Source organism: Lepidochelys kempii, chromosome 18 (genome assembly GCF_965140265.1).
Source record: "Lepidochelys kempii isolate rLepKem1 chromosome 18, rLepKem1.hap2, whole genome shotgun sequence".
Classification (NCBI taxonomy): domain Eukaryota; kingdom Metazoa; phylum Chordata; order Testudines; family Cheloniidae; genus Lepidochelys; species Lepidochelys kempii.
The window spans coordinates 8,284,978-8,311,777 of NC_133273.1; the positions used below are offsets into that span (position 1 = coordinate 8,284,978).

General features: G+C 48.2%; 1 protein-coding gene across 7 annotated transcripts in view; it reads left to right on the forward strand.

Annotated features, from left to right (window-relative positions):
- Positions 1-26,800, forward strand: part of ARHGEF10L (Rho guanine nucleotide exchange factor 10 like) — a 191,178-nt gene that overhangs the window by 21,331 nt on the left and 143,047 nt on the right. For 2 of the 7 annotated variants that reach the window (XM_073316328.1, XM_073316329.1), the window contains exons 1-2: positions 8,154-8,576; positions 9,189-9,408. The exons of 1 other annotated variant lie outside the window; for it this stretch is intronic. In XM_073316328.1, the coding sequence (XP_073172429.1) occupies positions 9,346-9,408 (63 nt within the window). In that variant the 5' untranslated portion in view covers positions 8,154-8,576; positions 9,189-9,345. Of the gene's footprint in view, positions 1-1,127; positions 1,184-8,153; positions 8,577-9,188; positions 9,409-26,800 lie in introns of those variants that run through there. 4 more of the 7 variants (XM_073316336.1, XM_073316337.1, XM_073316330.1 and 1 more) reach the window with 3 other exon arrangements.

Consider the following 26,800-nt stretch of genomic DNA (forward strand, 5'->3'; position numbering starts at 1 on the left):
TCCTGTCCACACTGTTTGACCAGCTGTACTGCTTCCTAATGTGTCTTCAGGTGGCTTGTCACATAGGGCACTGTGAAAACGAGTGGAGGAGAAGCTGGAATGCATACAGCTGCGATTTCCAGAGCACTTAATTCAAAACAGGAAACATTCACTTACGAGCAGTCAGTCATCCTCATACTCAGCAGCAGTACAGCACGCTTCAGCCACAGATCTCACAGTGCTTTACAAGGGTGGAATGTGCCCTGTTGTACAGAAGGGAGGCACGATGGGGCTAATGCATAGGTAAACTCTCAAAATAGCTTTGTGGGGAAAAAAAAAAGTAGCAAGTTGCTTTGTCTCTCTCTGAGGATTTCAGTTGTGCTCTGTTGACACGGGAAAAAATATCAGGCTCGCCTCTCAGTCGGCCTAAATTGCCATGGCTCCAATAGACCGACTGACACTGCCTGACAGTCCGCTGTTTCCTCTGTCTGCTTTGCACACGGGTGCTGGGATGGGTGAGTCCAGCTGGCTCCTTTCCATCTCTGGCCTCCTGGCCGATAATCCAGGCTCGGTTACCCCTGGGCCGGTTTGGTGCCTCCTCACTGTGGCCTTTGGTGACCCGAATGCAGCTGGCCGGCCATCGGTGGGTTAGTGTGGGTGGAGCTCGCTGTAATGCAGTAAGCTGTTCTGCCACTGGGGCCCGAGAGGAAAGAGAATTTGCACCTGCTTCTGCAGGGTGATTGGGATGAAACCTGCTCTTTTTCACCAACATCAGCAGAAAAACTGCCTATCCGCCGGCTTCTCTGCTCTCTGACATCAGCACGAAGCAGGGAAAGCGCCATTGGAGTAGAGCGGTGTAAGACCAGTCAGTGCAGAGTGATACTCGGACCGGCGTGGGAGCCGCAAGTGGCTCTTCACTGCGTCTCCTGCTGCTCCTTGCGGCACATGAGATTAAAACACTGCATGATTTAATGATTAACCAATCAGGGGGCTTTTTCGATGTTATTAACCAATTAAATGATTAACTTGCACTAACGTACTTGCTGTGAGAATAATATAAAACTAAATATTTCCCCACCACGCTGTTTAACTATGATTCGTGCTATAGTAAATGAAACCGAGCACTCACACTACTTGGTTCCTGAACCACAGAGGTCTGAGTATCCCTGAATTAATGGAAAGGGAGACACCGGGAGCAGGACTGGTGAGTAGCACTGTGTCCTGCTTCATTAGCTACTTTTTAGAGAACAGCCACATTTGAAGTGATTTGCCTGATATTACAGAGGGAGTTGATGGCAGGGGTGGGGCGAGACCTACATCTCCTAGCTTTCAGTTCAAAATGCTGGCCTTACTCCTGATTTGGTTTGGCATTTTATCTTTTGACAATCACTTACTCTATGCTTTCTCTTCCTCTTTCTTTTCCTTCTCCCCTTTGTTTGCATTTCTATTGTCTAATGTGAACGTCTCCCTGTGCTATAAGTCACTTCTGGTGGTGGCTCTGGTATTTCATAAAGGAAATAATTAAAATCCCATTGATCTCTTCCGTAGGCTGATGTTTTTGTAAATTGTCTGCCCTTAGAGCTAATACAGAGCACACAACGACAATACTTAGAAATAATCTTATCTCACCTGCCTTAAAAATGATATGACAGAGCTGGGAAGGTTTCCATGTGTTTAATACTTGCCTCGCTACGAACTGCCTAGCAGTCAAATAAGGAAATCCTGGAGCTGATAGGAACCCAATTGCCAATACATCCTTTTCTAACTGGTCTATGGATGGCTGCCCCACCCAACCCACTCTGAGAGAATCCATGAAATATGTAGATTTAAAACTCAGCCCCTTTCCTGAAGATGGTTTTATTAACAGACAAATTCACAAAGATCAGCTCAAGTCTCCTCCCAGGGCTTGGCTGCTCCTAGGTTCCTCTCTCAGGACTGATTAGCCCATACCCTGGGTCAGCGTTTCTCAGATGCAGCCACCAGGGGCTTTTCTCGCAGCCACAGCCTCCTGGGCGGTGATTTGGCGGGGAGGAAGCAATGGCCCCTCACCCGGGGGCCCCAGCAGGAATTGGGCCTTTCCCCCTTCTGGAGACACAAACACTGGAGGAGCAGGCAGGCACTGAGTTCCTGGAAGTGGCGGGGTCAGACTTCAACCCTGGGGTGGCGGGCAGCAGGCCACAGGGCTTTTGGCTCCAGACACATGGTGGCTCCCTCCCGCAGGTGTGGGGCTTCGGGCTCTGGACCCCAGGCTCTGGCCCCTGGGCTCACCCCCCCGCCCCCCCCCCGTCACCTCTGGCCCCTGCTGCCTCCCTACCCACCTCCCCATCCAGGGCTTAATTTGTCCCTCATCAACCAGCTGGGAGGCAGTGAAAAGTGATATTAACATACAAGTATCACTTTTCACAGCAGCAGGCTTACTAGCTAGCAAGTCTAAAAAAAAAAAAAAAAAAAAAAGCAAAAGAATGAACAACAAAAAAGACAAGAACATGCAAAGCACCTTATTTGTGTTTCTATTCTGTTTGGGTCCAGTAAAGAATCGAGACAATCATACATGATTTTTATTATTGAGTCTGCAAAAAGACCCTATATAAATAAATTCCAATGACTTGAACATGTGTATGTCCATCTTTACTTGTTTTTTCTCAAGTTAATTAAGTATTTTTGGAAAAATTGTCAGAGCAGCCACCAGCAAGAGGTGGTGGCCATACTTTGAGGCCACTAACAAATTTGTTGTGAGAACCCCTGTCCAAGATCCTCTCTCTCTAGAGAACCACCCCCACCATCCTATGCCCATGTGGAGTAAGGAGCCACCTTCCTCAGTTGGTCACTGGAACATTTAACATGTTCCCAGTGGGATCAACACGTACTAACAGGGTGGGATGTCCCCAGCAAACAGTGGTGTGCTGGTGCATGGTCTTATCTTTCCAACAATTTGAGTCTATGATTTTTAAGTGACAAACATTTTCTTTTTTTTTGGTCTTAGCTCATTTAAAATCCATTGCTTACCTGCCCATTTGATGTATTTTTAATCCTCATAACCTTACTAGAGAATCCTTCCTTCCCCTCAATCTGAGCACTCCGGTATGTTGGAGAAGGGGACTATGTGAGGTTGAACAATTTAACCCCAAATCTCAAACCCATAGTTCATGGCTGATCCTCACCCACAAAATCTCAAATACCCCCCCTTAAATTCCAATAAAATAACATTTATGGGAGAGATTTTCCAAAGCATCTAAGGGATTTAGGGGCATAAATGTCAGTGAAGACAATGGGACATATGCTCCTAAATGCCTTAGGTGCATGGGAAACTCTCCTTTTACAACAACTAATCCCCACAAACAAAGGGGATGATTCTCACTTACTTGCGCTTGGCTCAGTGGGTGAGGACTTTAAATACTCTTTGTACTTTCTGCACTCTTGGGCTGTTCAGGGCCCTGCCAAGTCCCGGGTGTAGGTCAGAGCAGTCTCAGGGCTGCTCTAACATAAGCTTTGTTCCCAATGGTCCCCAGATGTCATTGGAGGAAGAAAACAGCCATGCCATTACCCTGATATGCCCTTGTGACGGAAGCAGAGCCAGGTAGAGTCCTTACAACAGCTGTATTTTTGGGTGGAAGGCGGGGGGACAGTGGGGGTGGATTTTCACCCCTTCAGGTCTTCCTTACAGTGCTGTCAAAGGTCCTTGGCCTAACTGAGAGTCTTGACCAAGCCGAACTGTCAGACCAATAGTAATTGTCAGCCTTGTTCCCTCGCCCACTCTTGTCCTGAGTCCCGCAGAGTTCTCACTGCATGATTCCTCCTATGGGAGCAGGGTTTGCAGTCACGACGAAGGACAGGATCTCTCAGCCTCTGATGTGATCACTGCCGGCTGGATTAGCCTCACCCCCACGCCACCCAAAACGTGATCTGGATCCAGGGAAGCCTGCGGCTCCAGTGATGCGGTTTGGGCCCTTCCCTTCTACGTCACCACCGCGAGGGCTTCGGACAGGGCAGTGAAAAGCCAGTGACGCTGGAGCATAAGCAGCAGCGGGTTCTGCAATGCTGCGTGTTTATTCCATGATGAACTGCAAGGCCCCGGGGGTGTGGAATTCCCTGGTGAGGCTCCATCCAAAAGAGACGCGATCGCTCACCACTGTGCTCATATGAACCAGGAGATGGCCCCTAGTGCGACCAGGTTTACCCAGCATCTGCTACCCAGGAGACCCTTTCTCAAGAGCCAATGGCAGAATCCACCACATGGGCTCACTGGCTTGTTAGTTCTCAGCCGGCTGGTTTACCCTGCCGCTCCCAGAGTTGCTTATGTGGGTACCCTGTTTTCTCTTCCCATCGTGGTATTTCCTGTCATGCAATGGCTGACTCATGCTGCCAGGATCAGAGCATCTTTTCTCCTTGGCTTCATGGAAAATTAGGTCTAGAAGTTTCAAAACAGCAGGGTCATTAGGGTAACATTGCTCAATTGTTCGCTCTCTTCAGGATTCTGCCAGCTCTGTTCCTTCACTTTGCCTGCTTTACACTGGCTGTTTTTTTCTTTTATGGCTGTTTTTTTTAGTTTAAACTAAATAGTTTTAGTTCATTTATTAATCTCTTCAGAATAACAAGTGAATGGCTCCCTCTGAGGGTGGATCTTCTCTAGGTCATATAATGCTTTCTTACCTTTGGCTAACACATGGTAACTAACGTGAGTTAAAGTCCTAGTGAGGACAAGATGGTTTGTCATTTTTCACGTGTGTCAGCAGGTTGAAGTAAAGACTGTTGGGGAGTCTGGGGTTTAACTTGACCTGTTAACACACACACACGTGAAAACTACAAACTTCCTTGTCTTCACTAGGATTTTAACTCCTGTCATTTACCACGTGAACTAACATGAGGTAAGAACGCACCTTTATTCCTAGTGAAGACAAGGCTCGAGGGTGGGGCCCAGAGCCCAGCTCTCAGCTAAATCTTTCTGCTCTGTTGCTCTTCCCAAACACAATAGGGTTAACGTTGTCTTGCACGTTACCCCTCTGCTCTGATTTCTGTGGCCTTGGTGGTTGTTTTGCTTCCTGCTGTTACTGATTTTGGTTTTAAGACATTGTGAAAATGTTGTGGGGCTGGGTGTGGTGTGTTTTTCAATCTTGAAAAACAAAAATAATTTCAAGATTTTCCACATTTCCCCCTCCCCCCCATTTTTAACCAGCTCTACCTACTGCCAGATGGAATCACTTATGCTTGTGCAAAGTGAGTGTGCGAGCGTGGAGGGTTCTGAGTTGATAGCATTTTACCCACGCTTTGCACAGCACTAGTGCGAGTAACGATAAAAGACAACACCACACAAGGCACTGGAGGTTCAGGCCATAGGTTGAATTCTGGGGGTGAGTCAATTTCACAGCATCATAAAATGGTAGGACTGGAAGGGACCTCGAGAGGTCATCTACTCCAGTCTCCTGCACTCATGGCAGGACGAAGTATTATCTAGACCAGTGGTTCTCAAACTTTTCTGCTGGTGACCCCTTTCAAATAGCAAGCCTCTGCATGCGACTCCCCTTATAAATTAAAAACACTTTTTAAATATATTTAACACCATTAGAAATGCAGGATGCAAAATGGGGTTTGGGGTGGAGGCTGACACCTCGTGCCCCCCCCGTAATAACCTCTCGATCCCCTGAGGGGTCCAAACCCCCAGTTTGAGAACCCCTGGTCTAGATCATCCCTGGCAGGTGTTTGTCTGACCTTCTGACCTGTTTTTAAAAATCTCCAATGATGGAGATTCCACAACCTCCCTAGGCAATTTATTCCAGTGCTTCACCACCCTGACATTTAGGAAGCTTTTCTAAATGTCCAACCTAAACTGCCCTTGCTGCAATTTAAGCCCGTTGCTTCTTGTCCTATCCTCAGAGGTTAAGGAGAACAATTTTTCTCCCTCCTCCTTGTAACAACCTGTTATGTACTTGAAAACTGTTGACATGTCCCCTCTGTCTTCTCTTCTCCAGACTAAACAAACCCAATTTTTTCAATCTTCCCTCCAAGGTCATGTTTTCTAGACCTTTAATCATTTTTGTTGCTCTTCTCTGGACTTTCTCCAGTTTGTCCACCTCTTTCCTGAAATGTGGCCCCAGAACTGGACACAATACTCCAGTTGAGGGCTAATCAGCGCAGAGTAGAGAATTACTTTTCGTGTCTTGCTTACAACACTGCTACTAATACATCCCTGAATGATGTTTGCTTTTTTTGCAACAATGTTACACTGTTGACTCATATTTAGCTTGTGATCCACTTTGACCCCCAGATCTCTTTCCGCAGGACTCCTTCCTAGGCAGTCATTTCCCATTGTGTATGTGTGTAACTGATGGTTCCTTCCTAAGTGGAGTACTTTGCATTTGTCCTTACTGAATTTCATCCTATTTACTTTAGACCATTTGTCCAGTTTGTCTAGATCATTTTGAATTTTAATCCTATGCTCCAAAGCACTTGCAATGCCTCCCAGCTTGGCATCGTCCTCAAACTTTATAAGTGCACTCTCTATGCCATTATCTAAATCATTCATGAAGATATTTCTTCCTTCGAAGGTGGATATGTAGGTTTCCACCTGATGTGTGGGGCCTTGGGCTGAGCCCTTAAAAGGCACAATTCTGTCTTATCTAAGGTTCCCAGGGCGTGTTTTGTTAAAGGAGAGGTTTTCCACTGTCTGCTTGGCCACAATTTCCCCCTGGGCATGGCTGTTCAATGTACTTCACGCTGGCTGCTGCCCTTCACGTGAAAGGAGGCTGCTGGCTGCGTTTCAGTGGCACGGTGGTTAATAGGGACTGAAACAGGTTTGTTCCTTCCGTGTGCTATAAAAATGGAAAACGTTATTTATTATAAACATGCCCATTTCCTTTAATTAATTAGTTAATTAATTCCCATGTCGCCTGTCGCTTCTCAAGAGCTCAGTAAAGATAATAAATGGACCTGCCCACCTCTTTGGACAAACTTTCCCCTCTTCTTCCAGCCCTAAACCCCAATCGCCTCTCTCCAAATCTGTTATACCCTGTAGCAAAATTCCAGGGCGAGAATAGCGTGTGTGTGCGTGTGTGGGGGTGTGTGTGGGGGTGGGGGTTTGCAGGTCAGGATTGAGGGGCAGTGGCAGAGTTGTAGGGGGCTCAGGACTCAAGTAACAGAAGACACCAGGGTGGAGAAAAACGAGGACAGAATTGAGGAGCATTGGCAGAGCTGTGTGTGGGGAGCCAGGAGCTGGGATAACGGGGGGGCTGCAGGGCAGGATTGAGTAGGGTTGCCAACCCTCCAGGATTGGCCTGGAGTCTCCAGGAATTAAAGATTAACCTTTAATTAAAGATTACATCATGTGATTAAATTTCCAGGAATATGTCCCACCAAATTTAGCAAACCTATCATTGAGGGGCAGTGGCAGAGCTGTCTGGGAGCTGGTTGTTGGGAATAGGGTGACCAGATGTCCCGATTTTATAGGGACAGTCCTGATGTTTCGGCCTTTTTCTTATCTAGGTGCCTATTACCCCCCACCCCCACCCCCACCCCGATTTTTCACCCTTGCTATCTGGTCATCCTAGTTGGGAGCTGCAAAATCTTCTTGCCACCAGGACACCCTGACACGGGGGAACAGGCCCTGAAGTGGGGTGTGTGTGCGCATGGGGGTGTGTAACAGGTGGCCAGCGCAACGCCCTCCGCCCAGACCACTGTCCACCGGCCGCGGCTGTGTTCTGAGATTGCTGGTCCTCAGCAGCTTGCTGCGCCTCCCAAATGAACAAGAAGAGGGGCTAAAAATCAGTCGCCCTGGGGTGCAGTGGGAGAGTTTGGCCCACGGGTGCGCGCGCCCCCCAGATTTGGCCCTGCACCGGGCACAGCCAGCTGGGTGCTGGGGTCAGCTGGTAGGGTGACCTGACAGCTGACCTGACAGCAAATGTGAAAAATCGGGACAGAGGGTGGGGGGTAACATAAGAAAAGGTCCCCCAAAATCAGGACCGTCCCCACACAATCGGGACATCTGGTCACCCTATCAGCCGGGGAGGGGGTGAGGAGCCCATGAGAGATTGCATGGGGGGGCCTGATCGGGCTGGTGTAAATCAGGAGTGACACCGGAGTCGCTCCGGTGCAAAGCCGGACCGGGCCATGCCCCAGCGTGGGGCTTGTGACGTGGACCGCTGCGGCCCGGGGCGCTGCTCCTGAATATTCATCGCGCCGGCCGGCCGGGAGCCAAGCGGCCCTGCCGACGGGGGTGGGCAGCAGCGCGCTGCCGTTGGCTGCCGGGGAGGCTCACGGCACCGGGAGCAGCCGAGGGGTTTGGCCGGGAGCGGAGGGAGAGGTTGCGGGAGGGACACGCACGCACCCCCGCAGCTTGGGTGGGTCCTGTGCACGGACTAGAGCGGAGCTGGAAAAGCCCAGAGCAGCTTGGAGCCGGGGCTGCTGCTAGCGGATGAGACCCTCCCCCGCGGCCTTTGGGAGATGGCAGGGGGAGGAGAGACTTAGAGGAGACACACGAGTGTGTGTGTGAGTGTGCAAGGAGCGATCTGCCTTGTCAGTCGGAGCATGGGCTGCTGCTGGGAGCCTTCTGCTCGGCTGCCTGCTCCTTTGTAACATCACAACAAAGGCTGTGGCGTGTAACTGGGGTAAGTGACCGCTCCGATTCCCTCCTGCTTCTTTCCAGCGCCAGCCCAGCCTGGGTTAGATGTGGCTATGTCGATTGCAGGCATGGCAACAAGACCCCCCTCCCCACCCCAAGAAAACAGACAGCTTGACCGGCTAAGGAATGGACCCCAGAGCCCAGCCCCTGGCTTGAAAATCCTGCTCAGCTGCAGGATTTGGGGGGCTAGGCTGTGACCGCCCTTATTGCCACATGCTGGGAATACAGGCACAAAGCCGGAGGAAATGTAACCTCTCCCAGATCAGCGAAAACGTCTGGCCGTGTCAGGGCTGCGGTGGCTAGCTAACCCTGCTGGGTGAAATAAGGCCTATCCCAGGGCCGGGGAGGCGGGAGGAAGTGGGATGTCTGCATGGATGGTTGCATCTTTTTAGGGTAAGGTCGCCTCTTTCGTGCTATTGTGGGCAAAACTCCGGGCCAGGGGGTCGTGGTAATGAGGGCATGGCAGATCCTCCCTGGGGTGGTTAATTAAAATGTTGCAAACACTGAGGTTTCTGAAGGAAAGGGGAAGGCTCAGAAAAATAGTGATAATGTTTTATCATCATCTCTGAAAGTTTTCATGTCCTTTTGATGCTGATAGACAGTGCCAGGTCAGCCGCTCTGGAGAAGGGGAGTTTGCCCAGGCAGGATCTGCTCTACAGCCAGAACGTGTAGGAGCTTCTCCTTACTAATCCATCCGTGGGCCTCAACCTTATCCTGGAGAGCTCACCCGTAGGGCTCAGGGGAGTTCAGTTTCCATGGCCCGGTGTGTCCTTGGCCTTTCTGCGGAGTCTGCTAACAGGAGGCCACTTACCACTAAGGTCTGGTCTATGCAGTTTTTGTACTGGGTTAACTGTGTCTGTGAGGGGAGTGATTGTGTTTAAATGCAATAGGTAAATCGGTACAATCCCTAGCACATGCAGTTATACAGGATAGAGGTGCCTTATCGTGGTAGAATTTATTCTCCTAAATGTACAAGAATGAGGTATATTATAAATGGGCCTTTAAACTGGTATAAATGGGTCCTCACTGGAGGGTTGGGATGATTTAACTACAGATTTCCAAGGGATATAGTTAAAGTGGTACAAAACCTGTGTTTACATACTCATAGACTTTGTCTATGATTGGCAGAGGGGTTACTTGCCCACTTCATTTTGAATGGTTTCTTGCAACGTGTCACCTTGTATTTAGCTGTGACATACTGAGTACCTTTCCCAGACCTGAAGAAGAGCTCTGTGGAGCGCCAAAGCTCGTCCCTTTTACCAACAGATGTTGGTCCAATAAAAGATATCCTCTCACCCACCTTGTTTCTCTGTTATACACCCTGTCTCGTATAGATGTGACTGGGAAACTGCATATATGTCACAGACCTTACCTCTACATCCGATTAAGTATTAATAGCATCCTGCCCCGAGATCTGCCTATGCGGCACCGTAACTGCTCACCTGTTGCTTGGAGTTTAGCATGATTTAATACAGCAGAAAAATGAGATTAAAACCACTTAAAGTTGTTGCTGGAACCAGCTCCAAACATGGTTTAAGATACGGGTGCTTTTTCATAGATTATAAAGTCAGAATGGATCACTGTGATCATTTATCTGAGCTCCTGCATAACACAGGCCATAGCCCTTCCCCAAAATAATCCCTCTTCGAAAAACATCCAGTCTTAATTTAAAAGTTTCCAATTGTGGAGATTCCACCCCAAGCCTTGATAAGTTGTTCCAATGGCTAATTGCCCTTGCTGTTAAAAATTTACATTTTATTTCCTGTCTGAATTTGTCTAGGTTCACCTTCCAGCCACGGGATCTGGTTGTTATTGAAACACCTCTGAGATCTCGCTCTGTATTGGATCCTTTTCATTTTGCATACAAAGTTAACCAAATTAATGACACTGGAGGAAGGAGGGAGGGGGAAAGAACAAACTGGCTTCTAAAAATCTTGCAGTGCTAATGGGGCCTTATCAAAGTGGATGGGTCAAACTCTGGACCTGTCTGCTGCGGCTGTAACTTACATCTGTTCACCAAAGGTGAAATTCAGCCCTCCGCAGGCAGCCAGCGCAACGCCCAGCCATAAATAAAACCCTGTTTTGAGGGCTTAAACGGGAAACACCTGATTCATAGGCCTTGTGCCAATCCACCGTGCCAGGGCTGTTTTCCCACCCCAAAGTCACCCAGAGCGGTATCCACAGCCCACTGAACACGCAAAGTGTTTTGGAAAAAATGCTGCACTATTTTTAAAAGTTACTCACCAGCCCTGCACTTGTGATGAGCAATGTGACGGACATAGATCAGTGGACTGAAGTGAGCACGTGCAAGCTAACACAGTGCAAAATCTGGGGCCTTTCCGGGTACGGGCCAAGGTAAATATTTCCTCACAGGCGTTTGAAAATAGGGTGGGCAGGGAATTGTAAGTACAGGGAATTATTGGAGAGGGATTTGTGGTGAGTTGTCTTAGATTGATGAATTTAGGCACACAGGTCAGAGCCTCAAAAGTATTTAGTTTCCTAACTTCCATTGAATTCAAATAGTTTCAGTGGATGTTAGGGGCCTAAATACCTTTGAGGGTCTGGGCCCTAGAGCATATGGCTAGAGATGCTCTTTGTAGAATTTTTATGAATCAGAATAAATAAGCACCCTACAATAACAACCCGGTAGATTTCAGAGTAGCAGCTGTGTTAGTCTGTATCTGCAAAAAGAAAAGGAGGACTTGTGGCACCTTAGAGACTAACCAATTTATTTGAGCATAAGCTTTCGTGAGCTACAGCTCACTTCATCGGATGCACTGTCAGCGTGTCTATGTAAGAGAGGAAAACCCATGGGGAGGGGATGAAACAGGTTTTACATTTCAAGCTTCCAAAGAATTATTGCAATGAAACCCCACAAAACTGTTAAAAAATGGCCAGGAATACTTTTGATCATAGCGCTTTAAGAAACAAAAGCATGATGTCAGAGCATGAGGGCAATAAAGGAATGAAGAGGAGTCAAGCCCTTATTTCTAATGAGGACCCTGCTTTGTAAACAGTCAGATTGCCAGGTACCAAGTGGGGGACAGACTGGTAAACATTAGCCGGTGTTTCTCCTGCAGAGGAAGTGCCTTACCAATAAAAAAGGCGAACACTCAGGGAACAGCAAAGACAAGGAGGTGGGGAATCCAGAGCAGAGCCATCTGCTCAAGGGGAATCCCTGAAGAGTGGATAATCAGTCAAAGGCAAGTAGCCAGGCAAGGACAACGGTGATACACTCATTCAGCTGATGAGCTGATCTCGGGACCTGATGATGGCAGAAGCCATCAGGGTTTAGGGCCTGATCCACAGCCAAGGGCAAGTCTGATCATTGGTTTCCATGAGCTTTGGATCACCTCGGTGTGGGGGGGAAAGGGGATGGGCACGTGCACGGAGGGCAGAAGTTAAGAAGATGCACGTGGGTCCTCTGGCGTGTCTGGCTCTGCATCCAAATGTTCCTAGGGCCCCGTTGTGGTACCTGCACAAATGCTGAGTGAAAGGGCTTTGAATGGTGCCCTTTGATCAGTGACATGCACCCCAGGAGAATCGTCAGTTCCTGTGTGCTCCAGCAACGTCTCCCTCCCCTCCAATCCCCACTCCACTGTGCTTCCATCTTGCAGGGCAGATTTCCGCCCTGTCAATTTGACCCTGTAAATGCAGGATCTGCAAGCCCTGTTTAGGTGCGAGCATTTGAACCCTGGGCTCAAACCCTTGGCCAAGCCCAGCTGATCTCTGATGGGTTTTGCCCCATCAAGGCAGGTTCATTGAGAAGAGCTTTTAATGCAGAAAACTGGGGGAAAGTATCTTTACTCGTGGTATAGCTGCATCGAGGCTCTCCAGCTGAGAGCGGGGTCCCAATGTTTACGTACAGTGCCTAGCACATAGTGAGAGATAGTCCCTGCCTCAAAGAGCCTCCAGGCTACATAGACAAAGGGTGGGAAAGAGGAGTAGTATTAATCTCCAGGCACAGAGAGATTAAGTGATTTACCCACACCACAAAACCTTCCCATAGTCTTGTCCGATTGGCACAACTCGGGAGGAAGCCCAGGACTAGAGCAACAGGGGGTACTGTTGGTCAGGACTGAGGGTGCATAAGGCAGAGTTTTTATATTGCTGACCCATGCAATTGTGTCTGGCTCCCGCAACAGGTTTCAAAAGAACAAAGGCTTCCTGTTTTCAGTGGGAGTTCAGGGTGGGGTTTGCATGCGCCCTCAGCGTTGGCCTCACTCTCTTCCCGTTGGAATCAACAGTTGACGGTGGTGGGCTAAGAGTTCGGCCAAGCCCGTTGTTTTGATTCACCGGGGGGTGGAATTCCCCTCTGTACAAGGCCTTCGTACCATTCAGGTTCTACCTCAGACTGTTGGGCTGTACCATGTCAGGCAGGTTTCCAAACTAGGGTTCACAACTGCCTAGCGATCGGTGAAGACTTTGGCAGGGATTTGGTTTTTACCCAAATGCATGTGACATACTGCCCCCTCCCCCAATTCTGGAAGGAGCCCTGGGGTTCAGAAAGTCTGAGATCCTCTGATAAGCAGCATGATCTAGATGGCATAATCGAGATGTGCTCTGAGTGCCACTTAGAACAGGGTAGGAGCCTTTTCTTTCCTTTGTGAGCAAGAACATGTTCAGGGCCTGGGAGAAATGTGCATTTCTAATCTGAGGTTCAACTGCAAGATGCTCAGGGTGGCTCCACATTTGTTCTGTTTGTCTGTGGGATGGGCTTAGATGCCAGGGGCTGGATTTTAAGTCCTGGCTGCCAATGCTGTGCATACAGGTATTTGTATTTGTACAAGTGCATACACACCCATGTGGCTCGCAAGATATTTGTGTGTGCTCATACTGGGATGGTGCACTGGCCTGAGTCACAGGCACAAAAGGGGCATACGCCCAAGTTTTGCATGTGAAATCCAGTGTGTGTGTGGGGGGGGAGGTTGTGTGAAATTTATTTGTGCCAGGCTCTGTGCACCACTATGAACTCCCCAAGAACTCAGGACTGTCACAAACCTCACCACTTTCCGTTCCACGTGCAAGGCGGACTTCTCCGACCTTTCCTTCTCTAATATGAACACTCAGCAACAGCTGTATTTAACAGATAACCGTCAGCCTGCCCCTACCAAAACAGGACACGCCACTCCACACCTTTCTCCCTCTGGGGAGAGGAGAGAACAAACAACAAGTGACAGATGTGTAGTCCTGTTGCTCAATGCAGTGTTGGAAGGCACTCAGATATTGTGGTGATGAGTGTGGATTACAACAGATATAGAATAGAACAGAACTTGCTTTGAGCAGGGGCAAATTTCACCAGGGGTTATGCAGACATGGAAGCTGGAGGGAAATGTGACTTCATGAACAATGAAACCAATGTGTAAATAATGGTGTCCATTAGCTGAGTGTAGCCCATCTCTACCTTTCCATGGTCTTTTGTTTAGCTTCCCATCAAACTTTAAAGGTCACATGTTTTTGGCTTGGTTGGCAATTGAAACTCAAGAATTTTTCTGCCCCCTTTTCACTGTGTTTTCGGAGCTGATGGTGGTTACCGGGGCCTGCACTGTGGAATGTGTGGCCATTGCTGGCTTGGTCAGGCTGGCCAACATTTGCTTAATGTCACAAGTATTTTCTTGGCTTCAGTTGCTGTCCCGCTTCAATCATGCGGCTAATGGATGTTGAAAAACAGGCTGTGCAGGGGATTTGAGCCGGGGCTGCTTCTGGAAAAGGCCTGTTACAACAAACTCGTTTTGTGGCAAATGCAGGACGACATTTCTCTGGGGTGGTGAGGGCGACTGGGAGCAGCTGTAGCCCCATCCCCCTTACATAGGCTCAATGGCCCATAGGCAGGCTGTGCAGATGTTAAGGAGAGAGGGCTGCTTCTGATTCTGTTTCTTTCCTCCCCCACCAGTTGTTCTCACTTGTGCTACCGAGTCTTTAAACCAAGAGTGGGTCGGTGTCTTTCTCAGAGATCTGCTCTAGCTCAGCCAGAAGTTATGGGCTTCATGCAGGGAGTAGTGGGTGAGGTTCTTTGGCCTGGGTTGTGCAGGAGCTCAGACTAGATGATGCTAACAGTGCCTCCTGGCTTTAGAAAGCTATGACTCTCTGTTGCTTTACCATCTGAGGAATCCTCCCATCTCTGCCAGCCCACTTTTTCTGCTGTCATCCTGATCTGAGTCAGTACTGCCTCCTCGTGGCCGGCAGGAGGCGCTCTAACCGCGCTATTGTCACAGCACCGTGTGGCAGGCAGGGGAGCAGCTTCAGAAACTTCCCAGAAGTAATAACTCGGCTTGATCCTGGGCGTTAGTGAGCTCCCCGGTGGGGACAGATCCTGGTCTCCTCCTGGTTGAATTCACTCAGGGCTCCATTCTGCCCCATGCTGAGCATGCCTTACTATGCACCTCACTCCATTGGGCCAGTTTCTGCCTCCTTTCCCTGCTTGGCAAACAGCTTCATTCATTTCCGGGGGTTGCCTGCGGAGCAAGGCACACAGTGCAAGGAGAGGAGACCCAGTCTGGCCCAGTGAAGTCAGCGGAGTAAGGTACTGCTTTGCTTCAGCATGGGGTGGCAGAATCGGGCCCTAGAGAAAGAAAGAGATGACTGCTGGAAGAACACACTCCTTGTGAACTGGCCCTTTCTCAAGGCCTCCTCACTTGGCCCTTCCCCGTCTCAGCACTGCTGATGCAAGAGCCTTCTTCCCTGCATCTCCTGATGTCTGGAGTAGTCTCCCTGTGTATCTCCCTGCCTTGCCAACTCCCCATTTCTTTTCACTCTCTTCTGATCACATTTTTGCTCCCTTGCTCTGTAGCACGCTTGTCACGTGTATGGTGTGTCATAAGAGCATAAGAACAGCCATATTGGGTCAGACCAAAGGTCCATGTATCCCAGTATCTTGTCTTCCAACAGTGGCCAATGCCAGGTGTCCCAGAGGGAATGAACAGAACAGGTAATCATCAAGTGATCCATCCCCTGTCGCCCATTCCCAGCCTTTGGCAAACAGAGGCTAGGGACACCATCTCTGCCCATCCTGGCTAACAGCCATTGATGGACCTATTCTCCATGAACTTATCTAGTTCTTTTTTGAACCCTGTTATAGTTTTGGCCTTCACAACATCCTCCGGCAAAGAGTTCAGCAGATTGACTGAGTGTTGTGTCCCCTTCTAGTGGCTGATTGAAACAGTGAATAACTGCCTGCTACTGCTCCTAGCTTATGGAGTTAACTCCTCTAGCTCAAGTGCTCTGGTGCTGAAGATCCTAAGGGTTGAACCTTGCTGATGTCCATGTATTGAGGTAGCGTCTAGGAGCCCTAGTCCTGGACCAGGACCCCATTGTGCCAGGTGCTGTACAAACACAGAACAAAGAGATGGTTCCCTACCCCAGAGAGCTGACCATGTAAGTATAGATCAAGAGATGACAGATAGACAGGCAGATGGGGGAGCCCAAGGAAACACTGAGACAGTATGGGTCAGTAGGACAGGCAGTGGTCGCCGCAGACCTGCAGCCGAACCATTTCCAAGTGTTTTGTAAACATTGCGGCAAAGGAGAATTTTAAAGAGGGTTCTGAAGCATAGAGGTAGCTTTGCTGATGCTTATGGGAAGCACTTCCCAAGGGTGAGGGGCAGCCTGGGAGAAAGCACAAAATGTAACAAGTGGGCGATGGAGGCTGGCATGGGTTGATCAGAGGAGGGATTCAACATCTTGATAACAAAAGAGAGATGATAGGTAGAGAAGCGGTGGGGCTAGACAAGCAGTCATTAACCTAATGACTGGATGCTATAATGGATCCACCATACAATGTCATCCAATAAAGCTCTACCTGACCCTCTCTTTCATCTATGGTAGAACCTCCAAGTTACGAACACCTTGGGAATGGAGGTTGTTCGAAACTCTGAAATGTTCATAACGCTGAACAAAACGTTATGGCTGTTCTTTCAAAAGTTCACAAGTGAATATTGACTTAATACAGCTTTGAAACTTTACTATGCAGAAGAAAAACGCAGCTTTAAAAAATCTTAATTCAAATGAAAGAAGCACAGAAACGGTTTCCTTTATTTTTTTAAACGTTCCCTTTATTTTTTTAGTAGCTTACGTTTAACACAGCACTGTTCTGCATTTCCTTTTTTTTGTCCCTGCTGCTGCCCGATTGCGTGCTTCCTGTTCCCGGTGAGGTGTGTGGGTTGACCGGTCAGTTCGTAACTCTGAGGTTCTACTGCATTGAGTCCTGTATTTGGGTGACTTGGAGTTTCAAATTAACTCGAGAGTCTCACCCACATTTCCTTTGCTGCAGAGTAAGCCCCCATTACGTCTCGCGTATCTCTGGCACACCTGTAACTTTTCAAAGGGCAATCGGTGGTTTTTGCTAAACAGCTAAACATTCAGGTGTAGCTAAGCATCTAATCAGTCTATTTCAACTAGACCTGTGGCTCCCTCTTTGGTTTCAAAACTCAGGCTGAACATCTCAAGAGAACAGACTCCTTTGTGTGATTTCAGGATCCTTCCTGCTTCTGATCTTCAGGCCCAGATTGCTCGGGGAATAGGAGCTTTTCCCCTGGGGTTCCACTGTCGCTGGTTTTGAATCCTGGTTGATGCAAGGAGGTGCAGAAGCTCATGAAAATGGTGTGTGTGTGTGTGACCTACCTGCACTTTAGTGGACCTCAAAATTAAAGTTCTATGTAAGTTTCAAGTGAAAGATCAGGACAGGTCCCATTTTACGGATGGAACTGGTTTGTTCATACTTGTTACGCTGTCTTGGGATTGGCACCTCTATTTGCTGACCTGGTCTTTGGAACAAGCCAAAAAAACAGACGGTGCTTGTCTAGATGATTACGATTGTTAATTGAATTGCCCCAAGCATGGCCCAAGACCCCATTGTACAAACCCAGCCCAAAAAAGACAGTTTCAGCCTCAGAGAACTTCCCAACTAAACATAAGACAAGACGTGGATGTAGACAGATGGGAGCAATCCGCTCCAGGTTTTACATAGTGCCTGCTGCACGCTGGGACAGGAGTTACTGGGCGTTTATCTGGTGAGGTGCGAACACCCATGCAGAGGATACAACTACTGGGCCCCAATCCAGCAAAGTGCTTAAGCATGTCCTTACTTCAGGCATGTGAGTTTGACCGCTTGACATCAACAAGATGGGACTAGTCACTAGCTTACACGCTTTGCTGGATCAGGGCCATAGTTTCCAGACCTCACTATCAAGTCTCGGTGCCTTGTTCTAAGAAGCTCCCCAGAAACCAAAGGCATGATACTTGTGTCCTGCTACATTGCCAGATCGTGCCCAGTTGAGTGCAGTGCACAGCCCTAGTTCTGGCTGAAATGTGCTTTTCAGGTACCAAATGTGTTGTTTGGACTACTGGGTCTCTCCCAGTGCAGGGGAGTTTTGAATTTTAATGGCACTGCAATGCAACCAAACACAGATTTTACTGACTGCTGTCCGTATTCTGAATTAATGGCTGGAACACCGTGGCTCACTAGCCTGCGACCGCTGCTGCGGGCATTCCAAGTGCAGTATCCTCGCACTCGCTAAGGCTGTGTCTGACAGTTTGCAAGTTTGAAAATATAGGCCGGAATAACAGAATGAGAGTCGGGCTGGAAAGCGGCAAGCTAATCCTTCTGGGGAGCAGGAATCCAAACGGCAGATCTGAAAGGAAATCCTTGGAAAACAGTCAGTGTTGGAAATGACCTAGGAGTGACAGCAGAGGGCACAGTAGGGGAGAACATGCAATGCACCTTTGGGTGTGTACATACAGAGGTATATTGGACCATGGAAATGATCATCTGTATCAGGAAACACTTAGGAATAAGGGATCTAATTCTCATTTACATAACGGCCCATTTACGCTTGTAATTTAGGCCATTTCCATTGCCAGAGCGGTGTAAAGGGGTCTTGGTATAAATGAGAATCCGACCCGGAATCGACAGTATTGCATATGTTTCTGGGCATCTTGGTGCTAGAAAGACGTTGCTCAAAGAGAGGGAATTTGGAGAAGAGCCTGAGAGGGCCCGGGGGTTAATCAGGAAAAAAGAGTAAATGGACTGCATATGTGCAGCTTGGCTAACCAAGGGCTGGTAGGGAGGTTAGCATCAGTGTCCATGGAGAGCTGAAAGGTGCAACTGCAAGCACGGAGAGCAAATGTTTAGGTGGCCTAAGGGTATAACCAGGGCTTATGGGAGGAAACTGGGCAAAGACACATTGTGGTGAATATGTAGAAAACGCCCTGTTGGCCCCAATCTCGGCTGCATGCATGGCATCACACCTGCTTTCCTCTAAAAGTAGTAGATGTACAAAGCAGTAAACGAGGACTCCCTAAATGGGACGACTCCCCGTGGAAAAGTTAAGAACATGCGTGAGGGTTTGCAGGGTTGGGGCTGGGGAGCAGCGTCTCAAGGGGAAAGGCAGAAACAGGTCATTTGGGACGCTTTAAGTGGGACTGGGTAAAATGCTGAAATAATCTGCATTGGCTGAGGGGAGGGATTGGTGAAGAGTTGAGAAAGAAATCGCCTCAGATACCTTTTCCCTGTGAAAGTACCAGCATTGTTTCTGCCTCTATTGGCTGTTTCATTTACAACCTGCATGGAAACCCCCTGTTGCCTCATCAGTATCTCCTCTCCCTCCTCGGGTTTGGCTAAGGGAGAGCTTTGGGAGGTTTCTTTTAGACACAGGCAGGTCTGAGCTGACAGCCGAGCTTCAGATCCAAATTTGCAGCTCAAACTTCTCTCCCTGTTGGATGGAGTCTGAACACCAAGTTCAAAATGCCCCGAGCTTTGGATTCAGCTGTAGAATTCAACCTCCATCCACTCCTTGCTTGTGGAAGTCTTCAGGGCTGACATTTCAGTTTAGGGTCTTATTCCTAAATGTCCTGGATGACCCTTGCTTGAGCTTTCCTTATGCACGGACAAAGGCACGGCGGATCTACCTAGTCTCATTTCTCCTGCTAAAAGCAGCTCTTTGCAGAACGGGCGGCAGTGCGTCGATGAATCTCCGGGCCACCACCTATGCGTGTGTGAGTTCACTCTCTGAAGCACTGGGCCTCTGGGTGCTGCTTCTGTGCTGCTCTCCCGAAAATGTCATCAGTCCAGGTGGCACTATTGTTTCCAGGTTCAGTTGAAATTCCACCTGTACTTCCTCCAGGGTGTGACTGCTTTGCTCTCTTCGGTTTGCACTGTGTGATGCATTTGCAGCAACTAGGTATTTCCCCACTTGGCTTGTGTAATGGTAATTATATGTTCATCGTGTAGTTTCATCAGGAGCCTCTGCATGCCAGGACAGCTGTCATTCAGGTCCTGTTTCTGTACGTCTAGCTCATGTTTATTACCTGACAGATCTCCCAGCAACCTTGTAAATTTCACTGTGCAATTTCTCCCATCCATAGGCTAGAGCTAAGGGTTGCCTCCTGCCATCTGAGCCGTTTTTGCTCATTTTCAATCTTTGATCTCCCAGAGGAAGTAGGAAGCAGGAAACAAAGCATCTTTTCTCCTGAAACAAAACTTTTCAGAGGCCAGAATTTTAACTAGAAACTTCAAACCCACCCAAACCTCCCCGTAGATCAGTAGGGTTTTGCACTTGTGTGTCTGGATACTGGCCCTTGAATCAGGAAACTCCAGCTGAGTTGAGCACAGCATGGGTTTATTTTTGTTGGGTTTCTCTGACAGGGAAAAGGTCCTTATCTCTTTCACCAGGAATGTTTACTCCAGCCCATGGACTTTGGAATGGGGGTTGGATCAGCAGTCCATATTGGTGTTGCTATCTAAACCCTGGCGTTAGCCACATCCCCTTCCCAAGATCAGCACTGGCATGTTGATATGGGGAGATGCTGGCTCTGTACAGGGAACTTAAAATGTACAGGGCTTAGTAGCTGAAATCAGTTTTCTTAAACAGCACATGCTCTAGGAGGCTGCACCTCATTTAAAGTCCAGAAGGGACCATCGTGATCATCTGGTCTGACCTTCTACACATCGCAGGCCAGGGAACCTCGCCCACCCACTCCTGTAACAGACCCCAAACTTCTGCCTGAGTTACTGGAGTCCTCAAATCGTGGTTTAAAGACTTCAAGTCTCAGAGAACTCACCATTTGAAAACAACAACGAGGAGTCCTTGTGACACCTTAGAGACTAACACATTTATTTGGGCATAAGCTTTTGTGGGCTAGAACCCACTTCATCAGATGCATGGAGTGGAAAATACAGGAGCAGGTATAAATACATGAAAAGATGGGAGTTGCCTTACCAAGTGTGAGGTCAGTCTAATGAGACAATTCAATTAACAGCAGAATACCAAGGGAGGAAAAATCACTTTTGAAGTGATAATGAGAGGAGCCCATTTCAAACAGTTGACAAGAAGGTGTGAGTAACAGTAGGGGAAAATTAGGTTTAAGTTTTGTAATGACCCAACCACTCCCAGTCTTTATTCAGGCCTAATTTGATGGTGTCCAGTTTGCAAATTAATTCCAGTTCTGCAGTTCTCCCCTCTGCCATGTACATTGGCCAAACTGGACAGACTCTATGCAAAAGAATAAATGGACACAAATCTGACATCAGGAATTACAATGTTAAAAAACCAGTAGGAGAATCTCCCCAGTCACTCAATAACCGACCTATAAGTGGCCATTCGTCAACAAAAAAACTTACTTCAAAAACAGACTCCAGTGTGAAACTGCATCTGATGAAGTGGGTTATAGCCCACAAAAGCTTATGCCCAAATAAATGTGTTAGTCTCTAAGGTGCCACAAGGACTCCTCGTTGCTGATACAGACTAACACGGCTACCACTCTGAAACCCGTCACCATTTAAACTAGTTTAAACCTGCAAGTGACCTGTGCCCCATGCTGCAGAGGAATCAAAACCTCCCCCCCGCCCCCTCTGCCAATCTGACCCGGGGAGAAATTCCTTCCTGACCCCAAATGTGGTGTGAACCAGGGTTGTCCCACTGAAGTCAATGAAGCTTTGCTGAGTGCATCCGCGGAGCATCCGGTCTTTTGTGTTTCTAATGGACAAAGGGCCGATGCGATTCAGTTTTGTTCCTTGTGGGTATAGCACAATCAGAGCTTATGGGGCTCGGAATGCGTAACTGTAGTATGAACTTTTTTAGGTTTTCGGCCATGTCCTGCATAAATGACAGTTTATTTCCTGGTGAAATTTAGTGGTTGATTCTTCAGAATCAGAAATCTGCCTGCTTACCTGCCTCCCATCACTATGGAATCTGAGCATCTCGCAGACATTTTGTATTTGTCCCTACATCCCATTGTGGGGTGGAGAAGTGCTAGTGTCCCAGTGTTTAATACGGGGGACCGAGGCACACAGAAAGGCAGGGCCAGGTTTCCAAAAGAGCTCAGCACCCAACAGCTGCCATTTTCAGCACCTAACCAAGTGGCTAGATTTTCTGCATCTAGTGCAATGAGCTATTTTGACAATCTGGCCTGTAAGTGACTTGCCCATGGTCACATAGGAAGTTTGTGGCAGAGCCAGCAATTGAACCTGGACCTCTTCAGAGCCAGACCAGTGCCTTAACCCCAAGCCCATCTGTCCTCTGTAGATGCCCCCGGATCCAAATGCTCTCAATTCTTTGAGGGGATTCAAAGTCCAGACCTGGATCTATGTCCAAATTTTACAGCTGGCTCTTACCTGTGTGATAGGCCTGAACTGAAAATCAGGGATCCAAGCATTCCTCCTGAATTTGGGGTAGGGGGAACAATCACAATCCAGACTGGAATTTTGTGGTTCATTCTCATCTCTCTAGAATTGGGAGAAGTCCCCCCTTTGCTCCCGCTGTGTTTGAACAATTAAAACATACAGTAGGTTGAATCTAGGGCTTGAAAGCTGAATTGTGAAGGATTTTTTATAAATTAGTCTGTGCCTTTGTTCCTTATTTTTCTTTCTTGCCTCTGTATAATAGAGAACAAAAGAAGGGTTTTTATTTCAACCTTCAAAATCTCCATGATGTCTATCCTGGTCTCCTGGCGCTTTGCTGGATCTAGTCTAGCAGGATTTATACTTTGAACTCTGCCACCGCAGTTGAATGGGCGAGCTATTGAATGATTAACAAAGACTCTTTTATCCCAAATGTGAATCAGTTATTGTAGTTTAATAGGCGGTGGCAAAAATAACAGTCAAAGAGTTTTAAGCTGCCTAATTAAAAATCTCTTCCGTTCTCAATTTCCATAACATGCTATTGTCATTTCACTTTGTCTATACTATGGAAATTCCCGAAGGGCTTGTGTAGACGAGGGAAATTGGGACAATCCTCTTACGTAAACAAATGACACCACTGTGACTTACACTGGCAACTTCGTGCAGGCCTTGTCTTACACTAGTGCAATGCATTTACACTGGGGACTTGTGCTAATGGAGCTGCTCAAATGCAACCCCCCTCACACGTACGCACCCACACTACCCCCGAACCCAGTATAGCCCAACATAAGGTCTTCACTAAACATCCGGGCCAGCCTTAGTGGTGAGCAACGAGGGTGGTTGCCCTGGGCAGCAACTTCTGGGAGCGTCAAATCAACATCGGGGGGGGGGGGGGCACTACGTTGGCTTTGTTTTGGTTTGCTTTTTGCTTGGCCTTTCAGGGGGTATTGGGACTGTTTTCTGCCCTGCGTGACAAAACACCCCAGACTGGGTCTTGCTAATTATAGACTTTTCCCGGGCCAGTAATAACATGAATTTCTCATGTTAAAAAAATGAGAAGAAAGAAAACCTTAACACAATAAAATAAAGCTTTTCCAAGTGTTCTTTATTCAATACAGAGAAACAGAAAAGTGCACAAGCTCACTTTATTGTGTTTTCCCTCTTGAAAGTCACCTTTACACACTCTAGGGTATCTCTCTTTAAAGACCATTCAAGTGCATGAGAAGGTGCTTTGAAAGGCGCAAGAGGCGCTGGTTGTAATTTGGAGGGATTAGACAGCAAGTGCCAACAGGAAAGCCAGCCGGAGGGCAGATTTTAATGGGGGTTTTGTGGTAATAAATAAGATTTAAAATAAAACAAACAGTCCGACCGTGGGAACCTGCAGCCCTGCCTTCTTAAAGCAGCGTTCTTGATTAAAATTGCATAACTTTGGAGACAGTGTGGAACGCGGCGTTGTCCAGCCACCGGAGCGTGGCCTTGAGAGGCAGGAGACTCATGAGTTCTAATCGCAGTCCTAATGCTGACCTGTTGTGTGTTGAAGGTAAGGTGACCCGACAGCAACTGTGAAAAAACGGGACGGGGGCGCGGGCGCCTATATAAGAAAAAGTCCCCCAAAAGGAGACTGTCCCTTTAAAAACGGGACATCTGGTCACCCTAGTTGAAGGGGATGTCAAAACATTCTAAAATCTCCAATCTCATGCTCTAGGACTTCACCTGCGGGGTCAGGAAGGCAATCCCTTCCCCCCACCAGTGTACTCGGTTTTTGTTGTTGCAGTTGTCTCCTTCCCCTGAGGCATCAGAGATGGTCATGGCTGGAGATAAAACAGCACATGGGGTGGGCTGGTGCACTGAAGTGGCATAGAGAATTCTCTCTTGGGTGCTTGGTTGGCTGGTTCTGGCTCACATGCTCAGGGTCTAACTGATTACCGTATGTGGGGTCAGGCAGGAACTGGGGGTTTTCTTGCCGCCTTCTGCGGTGTGAGGGATCACTTGCCAGGATTATCTGGGCATATCTTACCTACTCTGTTCCCTGCCACTGCGGGGCCTTCAGACACTGGTGGTCTCTGTCTGGAGCACACAACCCTTTAGTCTCCAAAGGGCTGAAATACATTGGTCTAATTCTGATTGTGGGGCTTGGTAGGGGGGTGGCCGGATGGTGTTGGTGGCCTCTGAGGTGCAGGAGGTCTGACTAGAGAATCTTGTGGTCCCTCCTGGGTTTAAAGTTGATGACTCCATTTTGGGCATCTCCATTCTTGGGTGCCCGACGGAAGTTGCTATTGGGTTTGGATTTCAGAGGTGCTGAGCAGCTGCAGATCCCCTGGGCTTCAGCGGGCGTAGCAGGTGCTCCGTATTCCTAAAAATGCAGCTCAGGATGGACAACTAGACACCATGAGGATAAGCGTGGTGGTAAAATCATGACGGCCTAACCCTGCTGGCTGGCTTGTGTTATCGTGTTGCAGGGCTCTGTAACTTGATTAAAATGGCCCAAGGAGTCTAACCCTCTCATCCTTCTGCGTCTTGTTCCTCATCAGATGATAATGGAATCCCATCCATTTTCCACCCCCTCTCCCAGCAGACCCTGCTTCCTGGCCAAGAGAAATATTGAACAGTGTTGCCTTTGGAGATCAGCAGTGTTGCTGGGTGATATGAAGTTACCCCAGTCCTTTGTAAGCTCCCATGATGGAAAGGAATATTTCAGGGGGCTTTAAATGATGTAACTGGGGCACAAGAATGAAACTGGGAAGTAGACATTTGAGGTCGGTTCCAAAATATTTTCAGATTGCAGCGGTGCCCTGTGCTGCACAGCAGTGTCCCAAGGGCAGTGATGGAAACCCAGTCGCTCCAGGAACTGAGCCTTTGACTGAGCATAGCACTGGAGAAGAGGCTGTGATGAACAGTGGGTTCTGTGCGAGGATGGTCTCTGGTAGAGCCGATGGAAACTCAGCATTTCTGTTTGGCAGGAAATGTCAACATTGTGACATTTCCCGCGAAATAGAAATTCCGAAAAATTTGGGTTTTGGGAAATGTTTGTTCTAAAAAATTGGAAATATTTTTTTCCTTCCATTTTTATATTTTTATTATTTCTACCTTCTCTCGTGCCTACAGCCGTGCATAATATACACGACTGCCAGCGACGTGCCGTATTGCGACGTAAACACAGTAGCTGAAATAGTCTGGTTTTCTTTACTTCATCTTCAAAACCATTCAGGGCAGCTTGGGCTGAAACGTCTTCTCTCCTATCTGCTCGTGGTGCCACGAAACCGTTTGTAGTTCACGACTGCTGCGTCACGCCGCAAAGAATCATCCCAGCTGGTACCCTGCATGTGGAATGCCTGGTGTGGAATCCACTGCTTGGGAAGGCCCAGCCTTCATGGGGGTGTGGAGGGGACCGAGGTCCTAGGCAAGTGGCGTTAACATCGGAGCCTTGCTAGAGAGACCCAGCCAGATGAAATTGGCCTGCATGATTAACAGTGAGCAAGGAAAGCAACTGCGCAAACAGAGGATGGGAACGGAGCACCCTGGCTGCAGTTCTAGCACCTGGAAGCTGTCAATAAATAAAGGCTAAAAATAAACTAATAAAGAAGATTTGCTAGCTTGTTCCTAGCTGAGTATTAAGTCACCGGGGCTGGCGAGGTGCAGCAGATGCTCCAACTTTCCTGGTTTTTAATTTTTTTTCCCCTCTACTTGCTAGGGAGAACGTGTCTTCTTAAAATGTCATTCGCTAGGATGCACTAAAAAGTCCCTCGTATTACAGGTCTGGATTGATTATGCTCATCTGTACTGTGGTAGTACATGGTGGCCCCAGGCAGGGTCGGGGCCCCAGTGTGTAGGTGCTGCACACACCTGTGGTGAGAGAGAAGCCCTGCCCCAAGGAAAGCACAGTCTGACTAGTCAAAGCAGACAAGGATTATTGTGCCCACTCTATGGACAGGGCTTGTTCGCCCAAGCAGTCTGTGGAAGAACTGCAAATAGAAGTAAAATCTCTTGAGTCTCAGTTTGGTGCCTTAGCTACAAAAGTGTCCTATCTCACAACTTCTAACGCTGTAGCCTCTTCAGTCTGGGATAATCGCCCTGCATTGTCAGATGCGAACCCAGGGCTAGTGGCAGGCCTGGGGAGTAGCCTGGTTGTAATCTTATTTGAGACTCTCTCTCTGGTTAGGTGAACTTTGCAACAAGGCATCTTTTCCCTTTGACTGAGGTCCCATCTGTAACCTTTTCCCACCACTGTGAGGGCGAGAAACTTTTAAAAAATGAACGTTGAGATGCTCACTTGATCACATGCCTCCAGGGGCTGGGACTTTAAGAGAAACACCCCAAATGGTGTACTGCCAGAGCACACTGGGTGTAAAACTATTATCATTTATTTGTCCTGCTGTAACACCTCAGCACCCTAGTCTTGGACCAGGCCCCTGTGGCACTAGGCGTGGTGCAAACACAGAACAAAAAGACAGTCCCTACCCCAGAGAGCTTGCAGTCTAAATAAAAGATGAGAGAGAACAGGTATCTACAGACAGACAAGGAACTACAAGGAAACAGTGAGACAAAATCACAAGGGTAGCGTTTTACAGCCCCTTTGCACTGGTATAAATGACTGC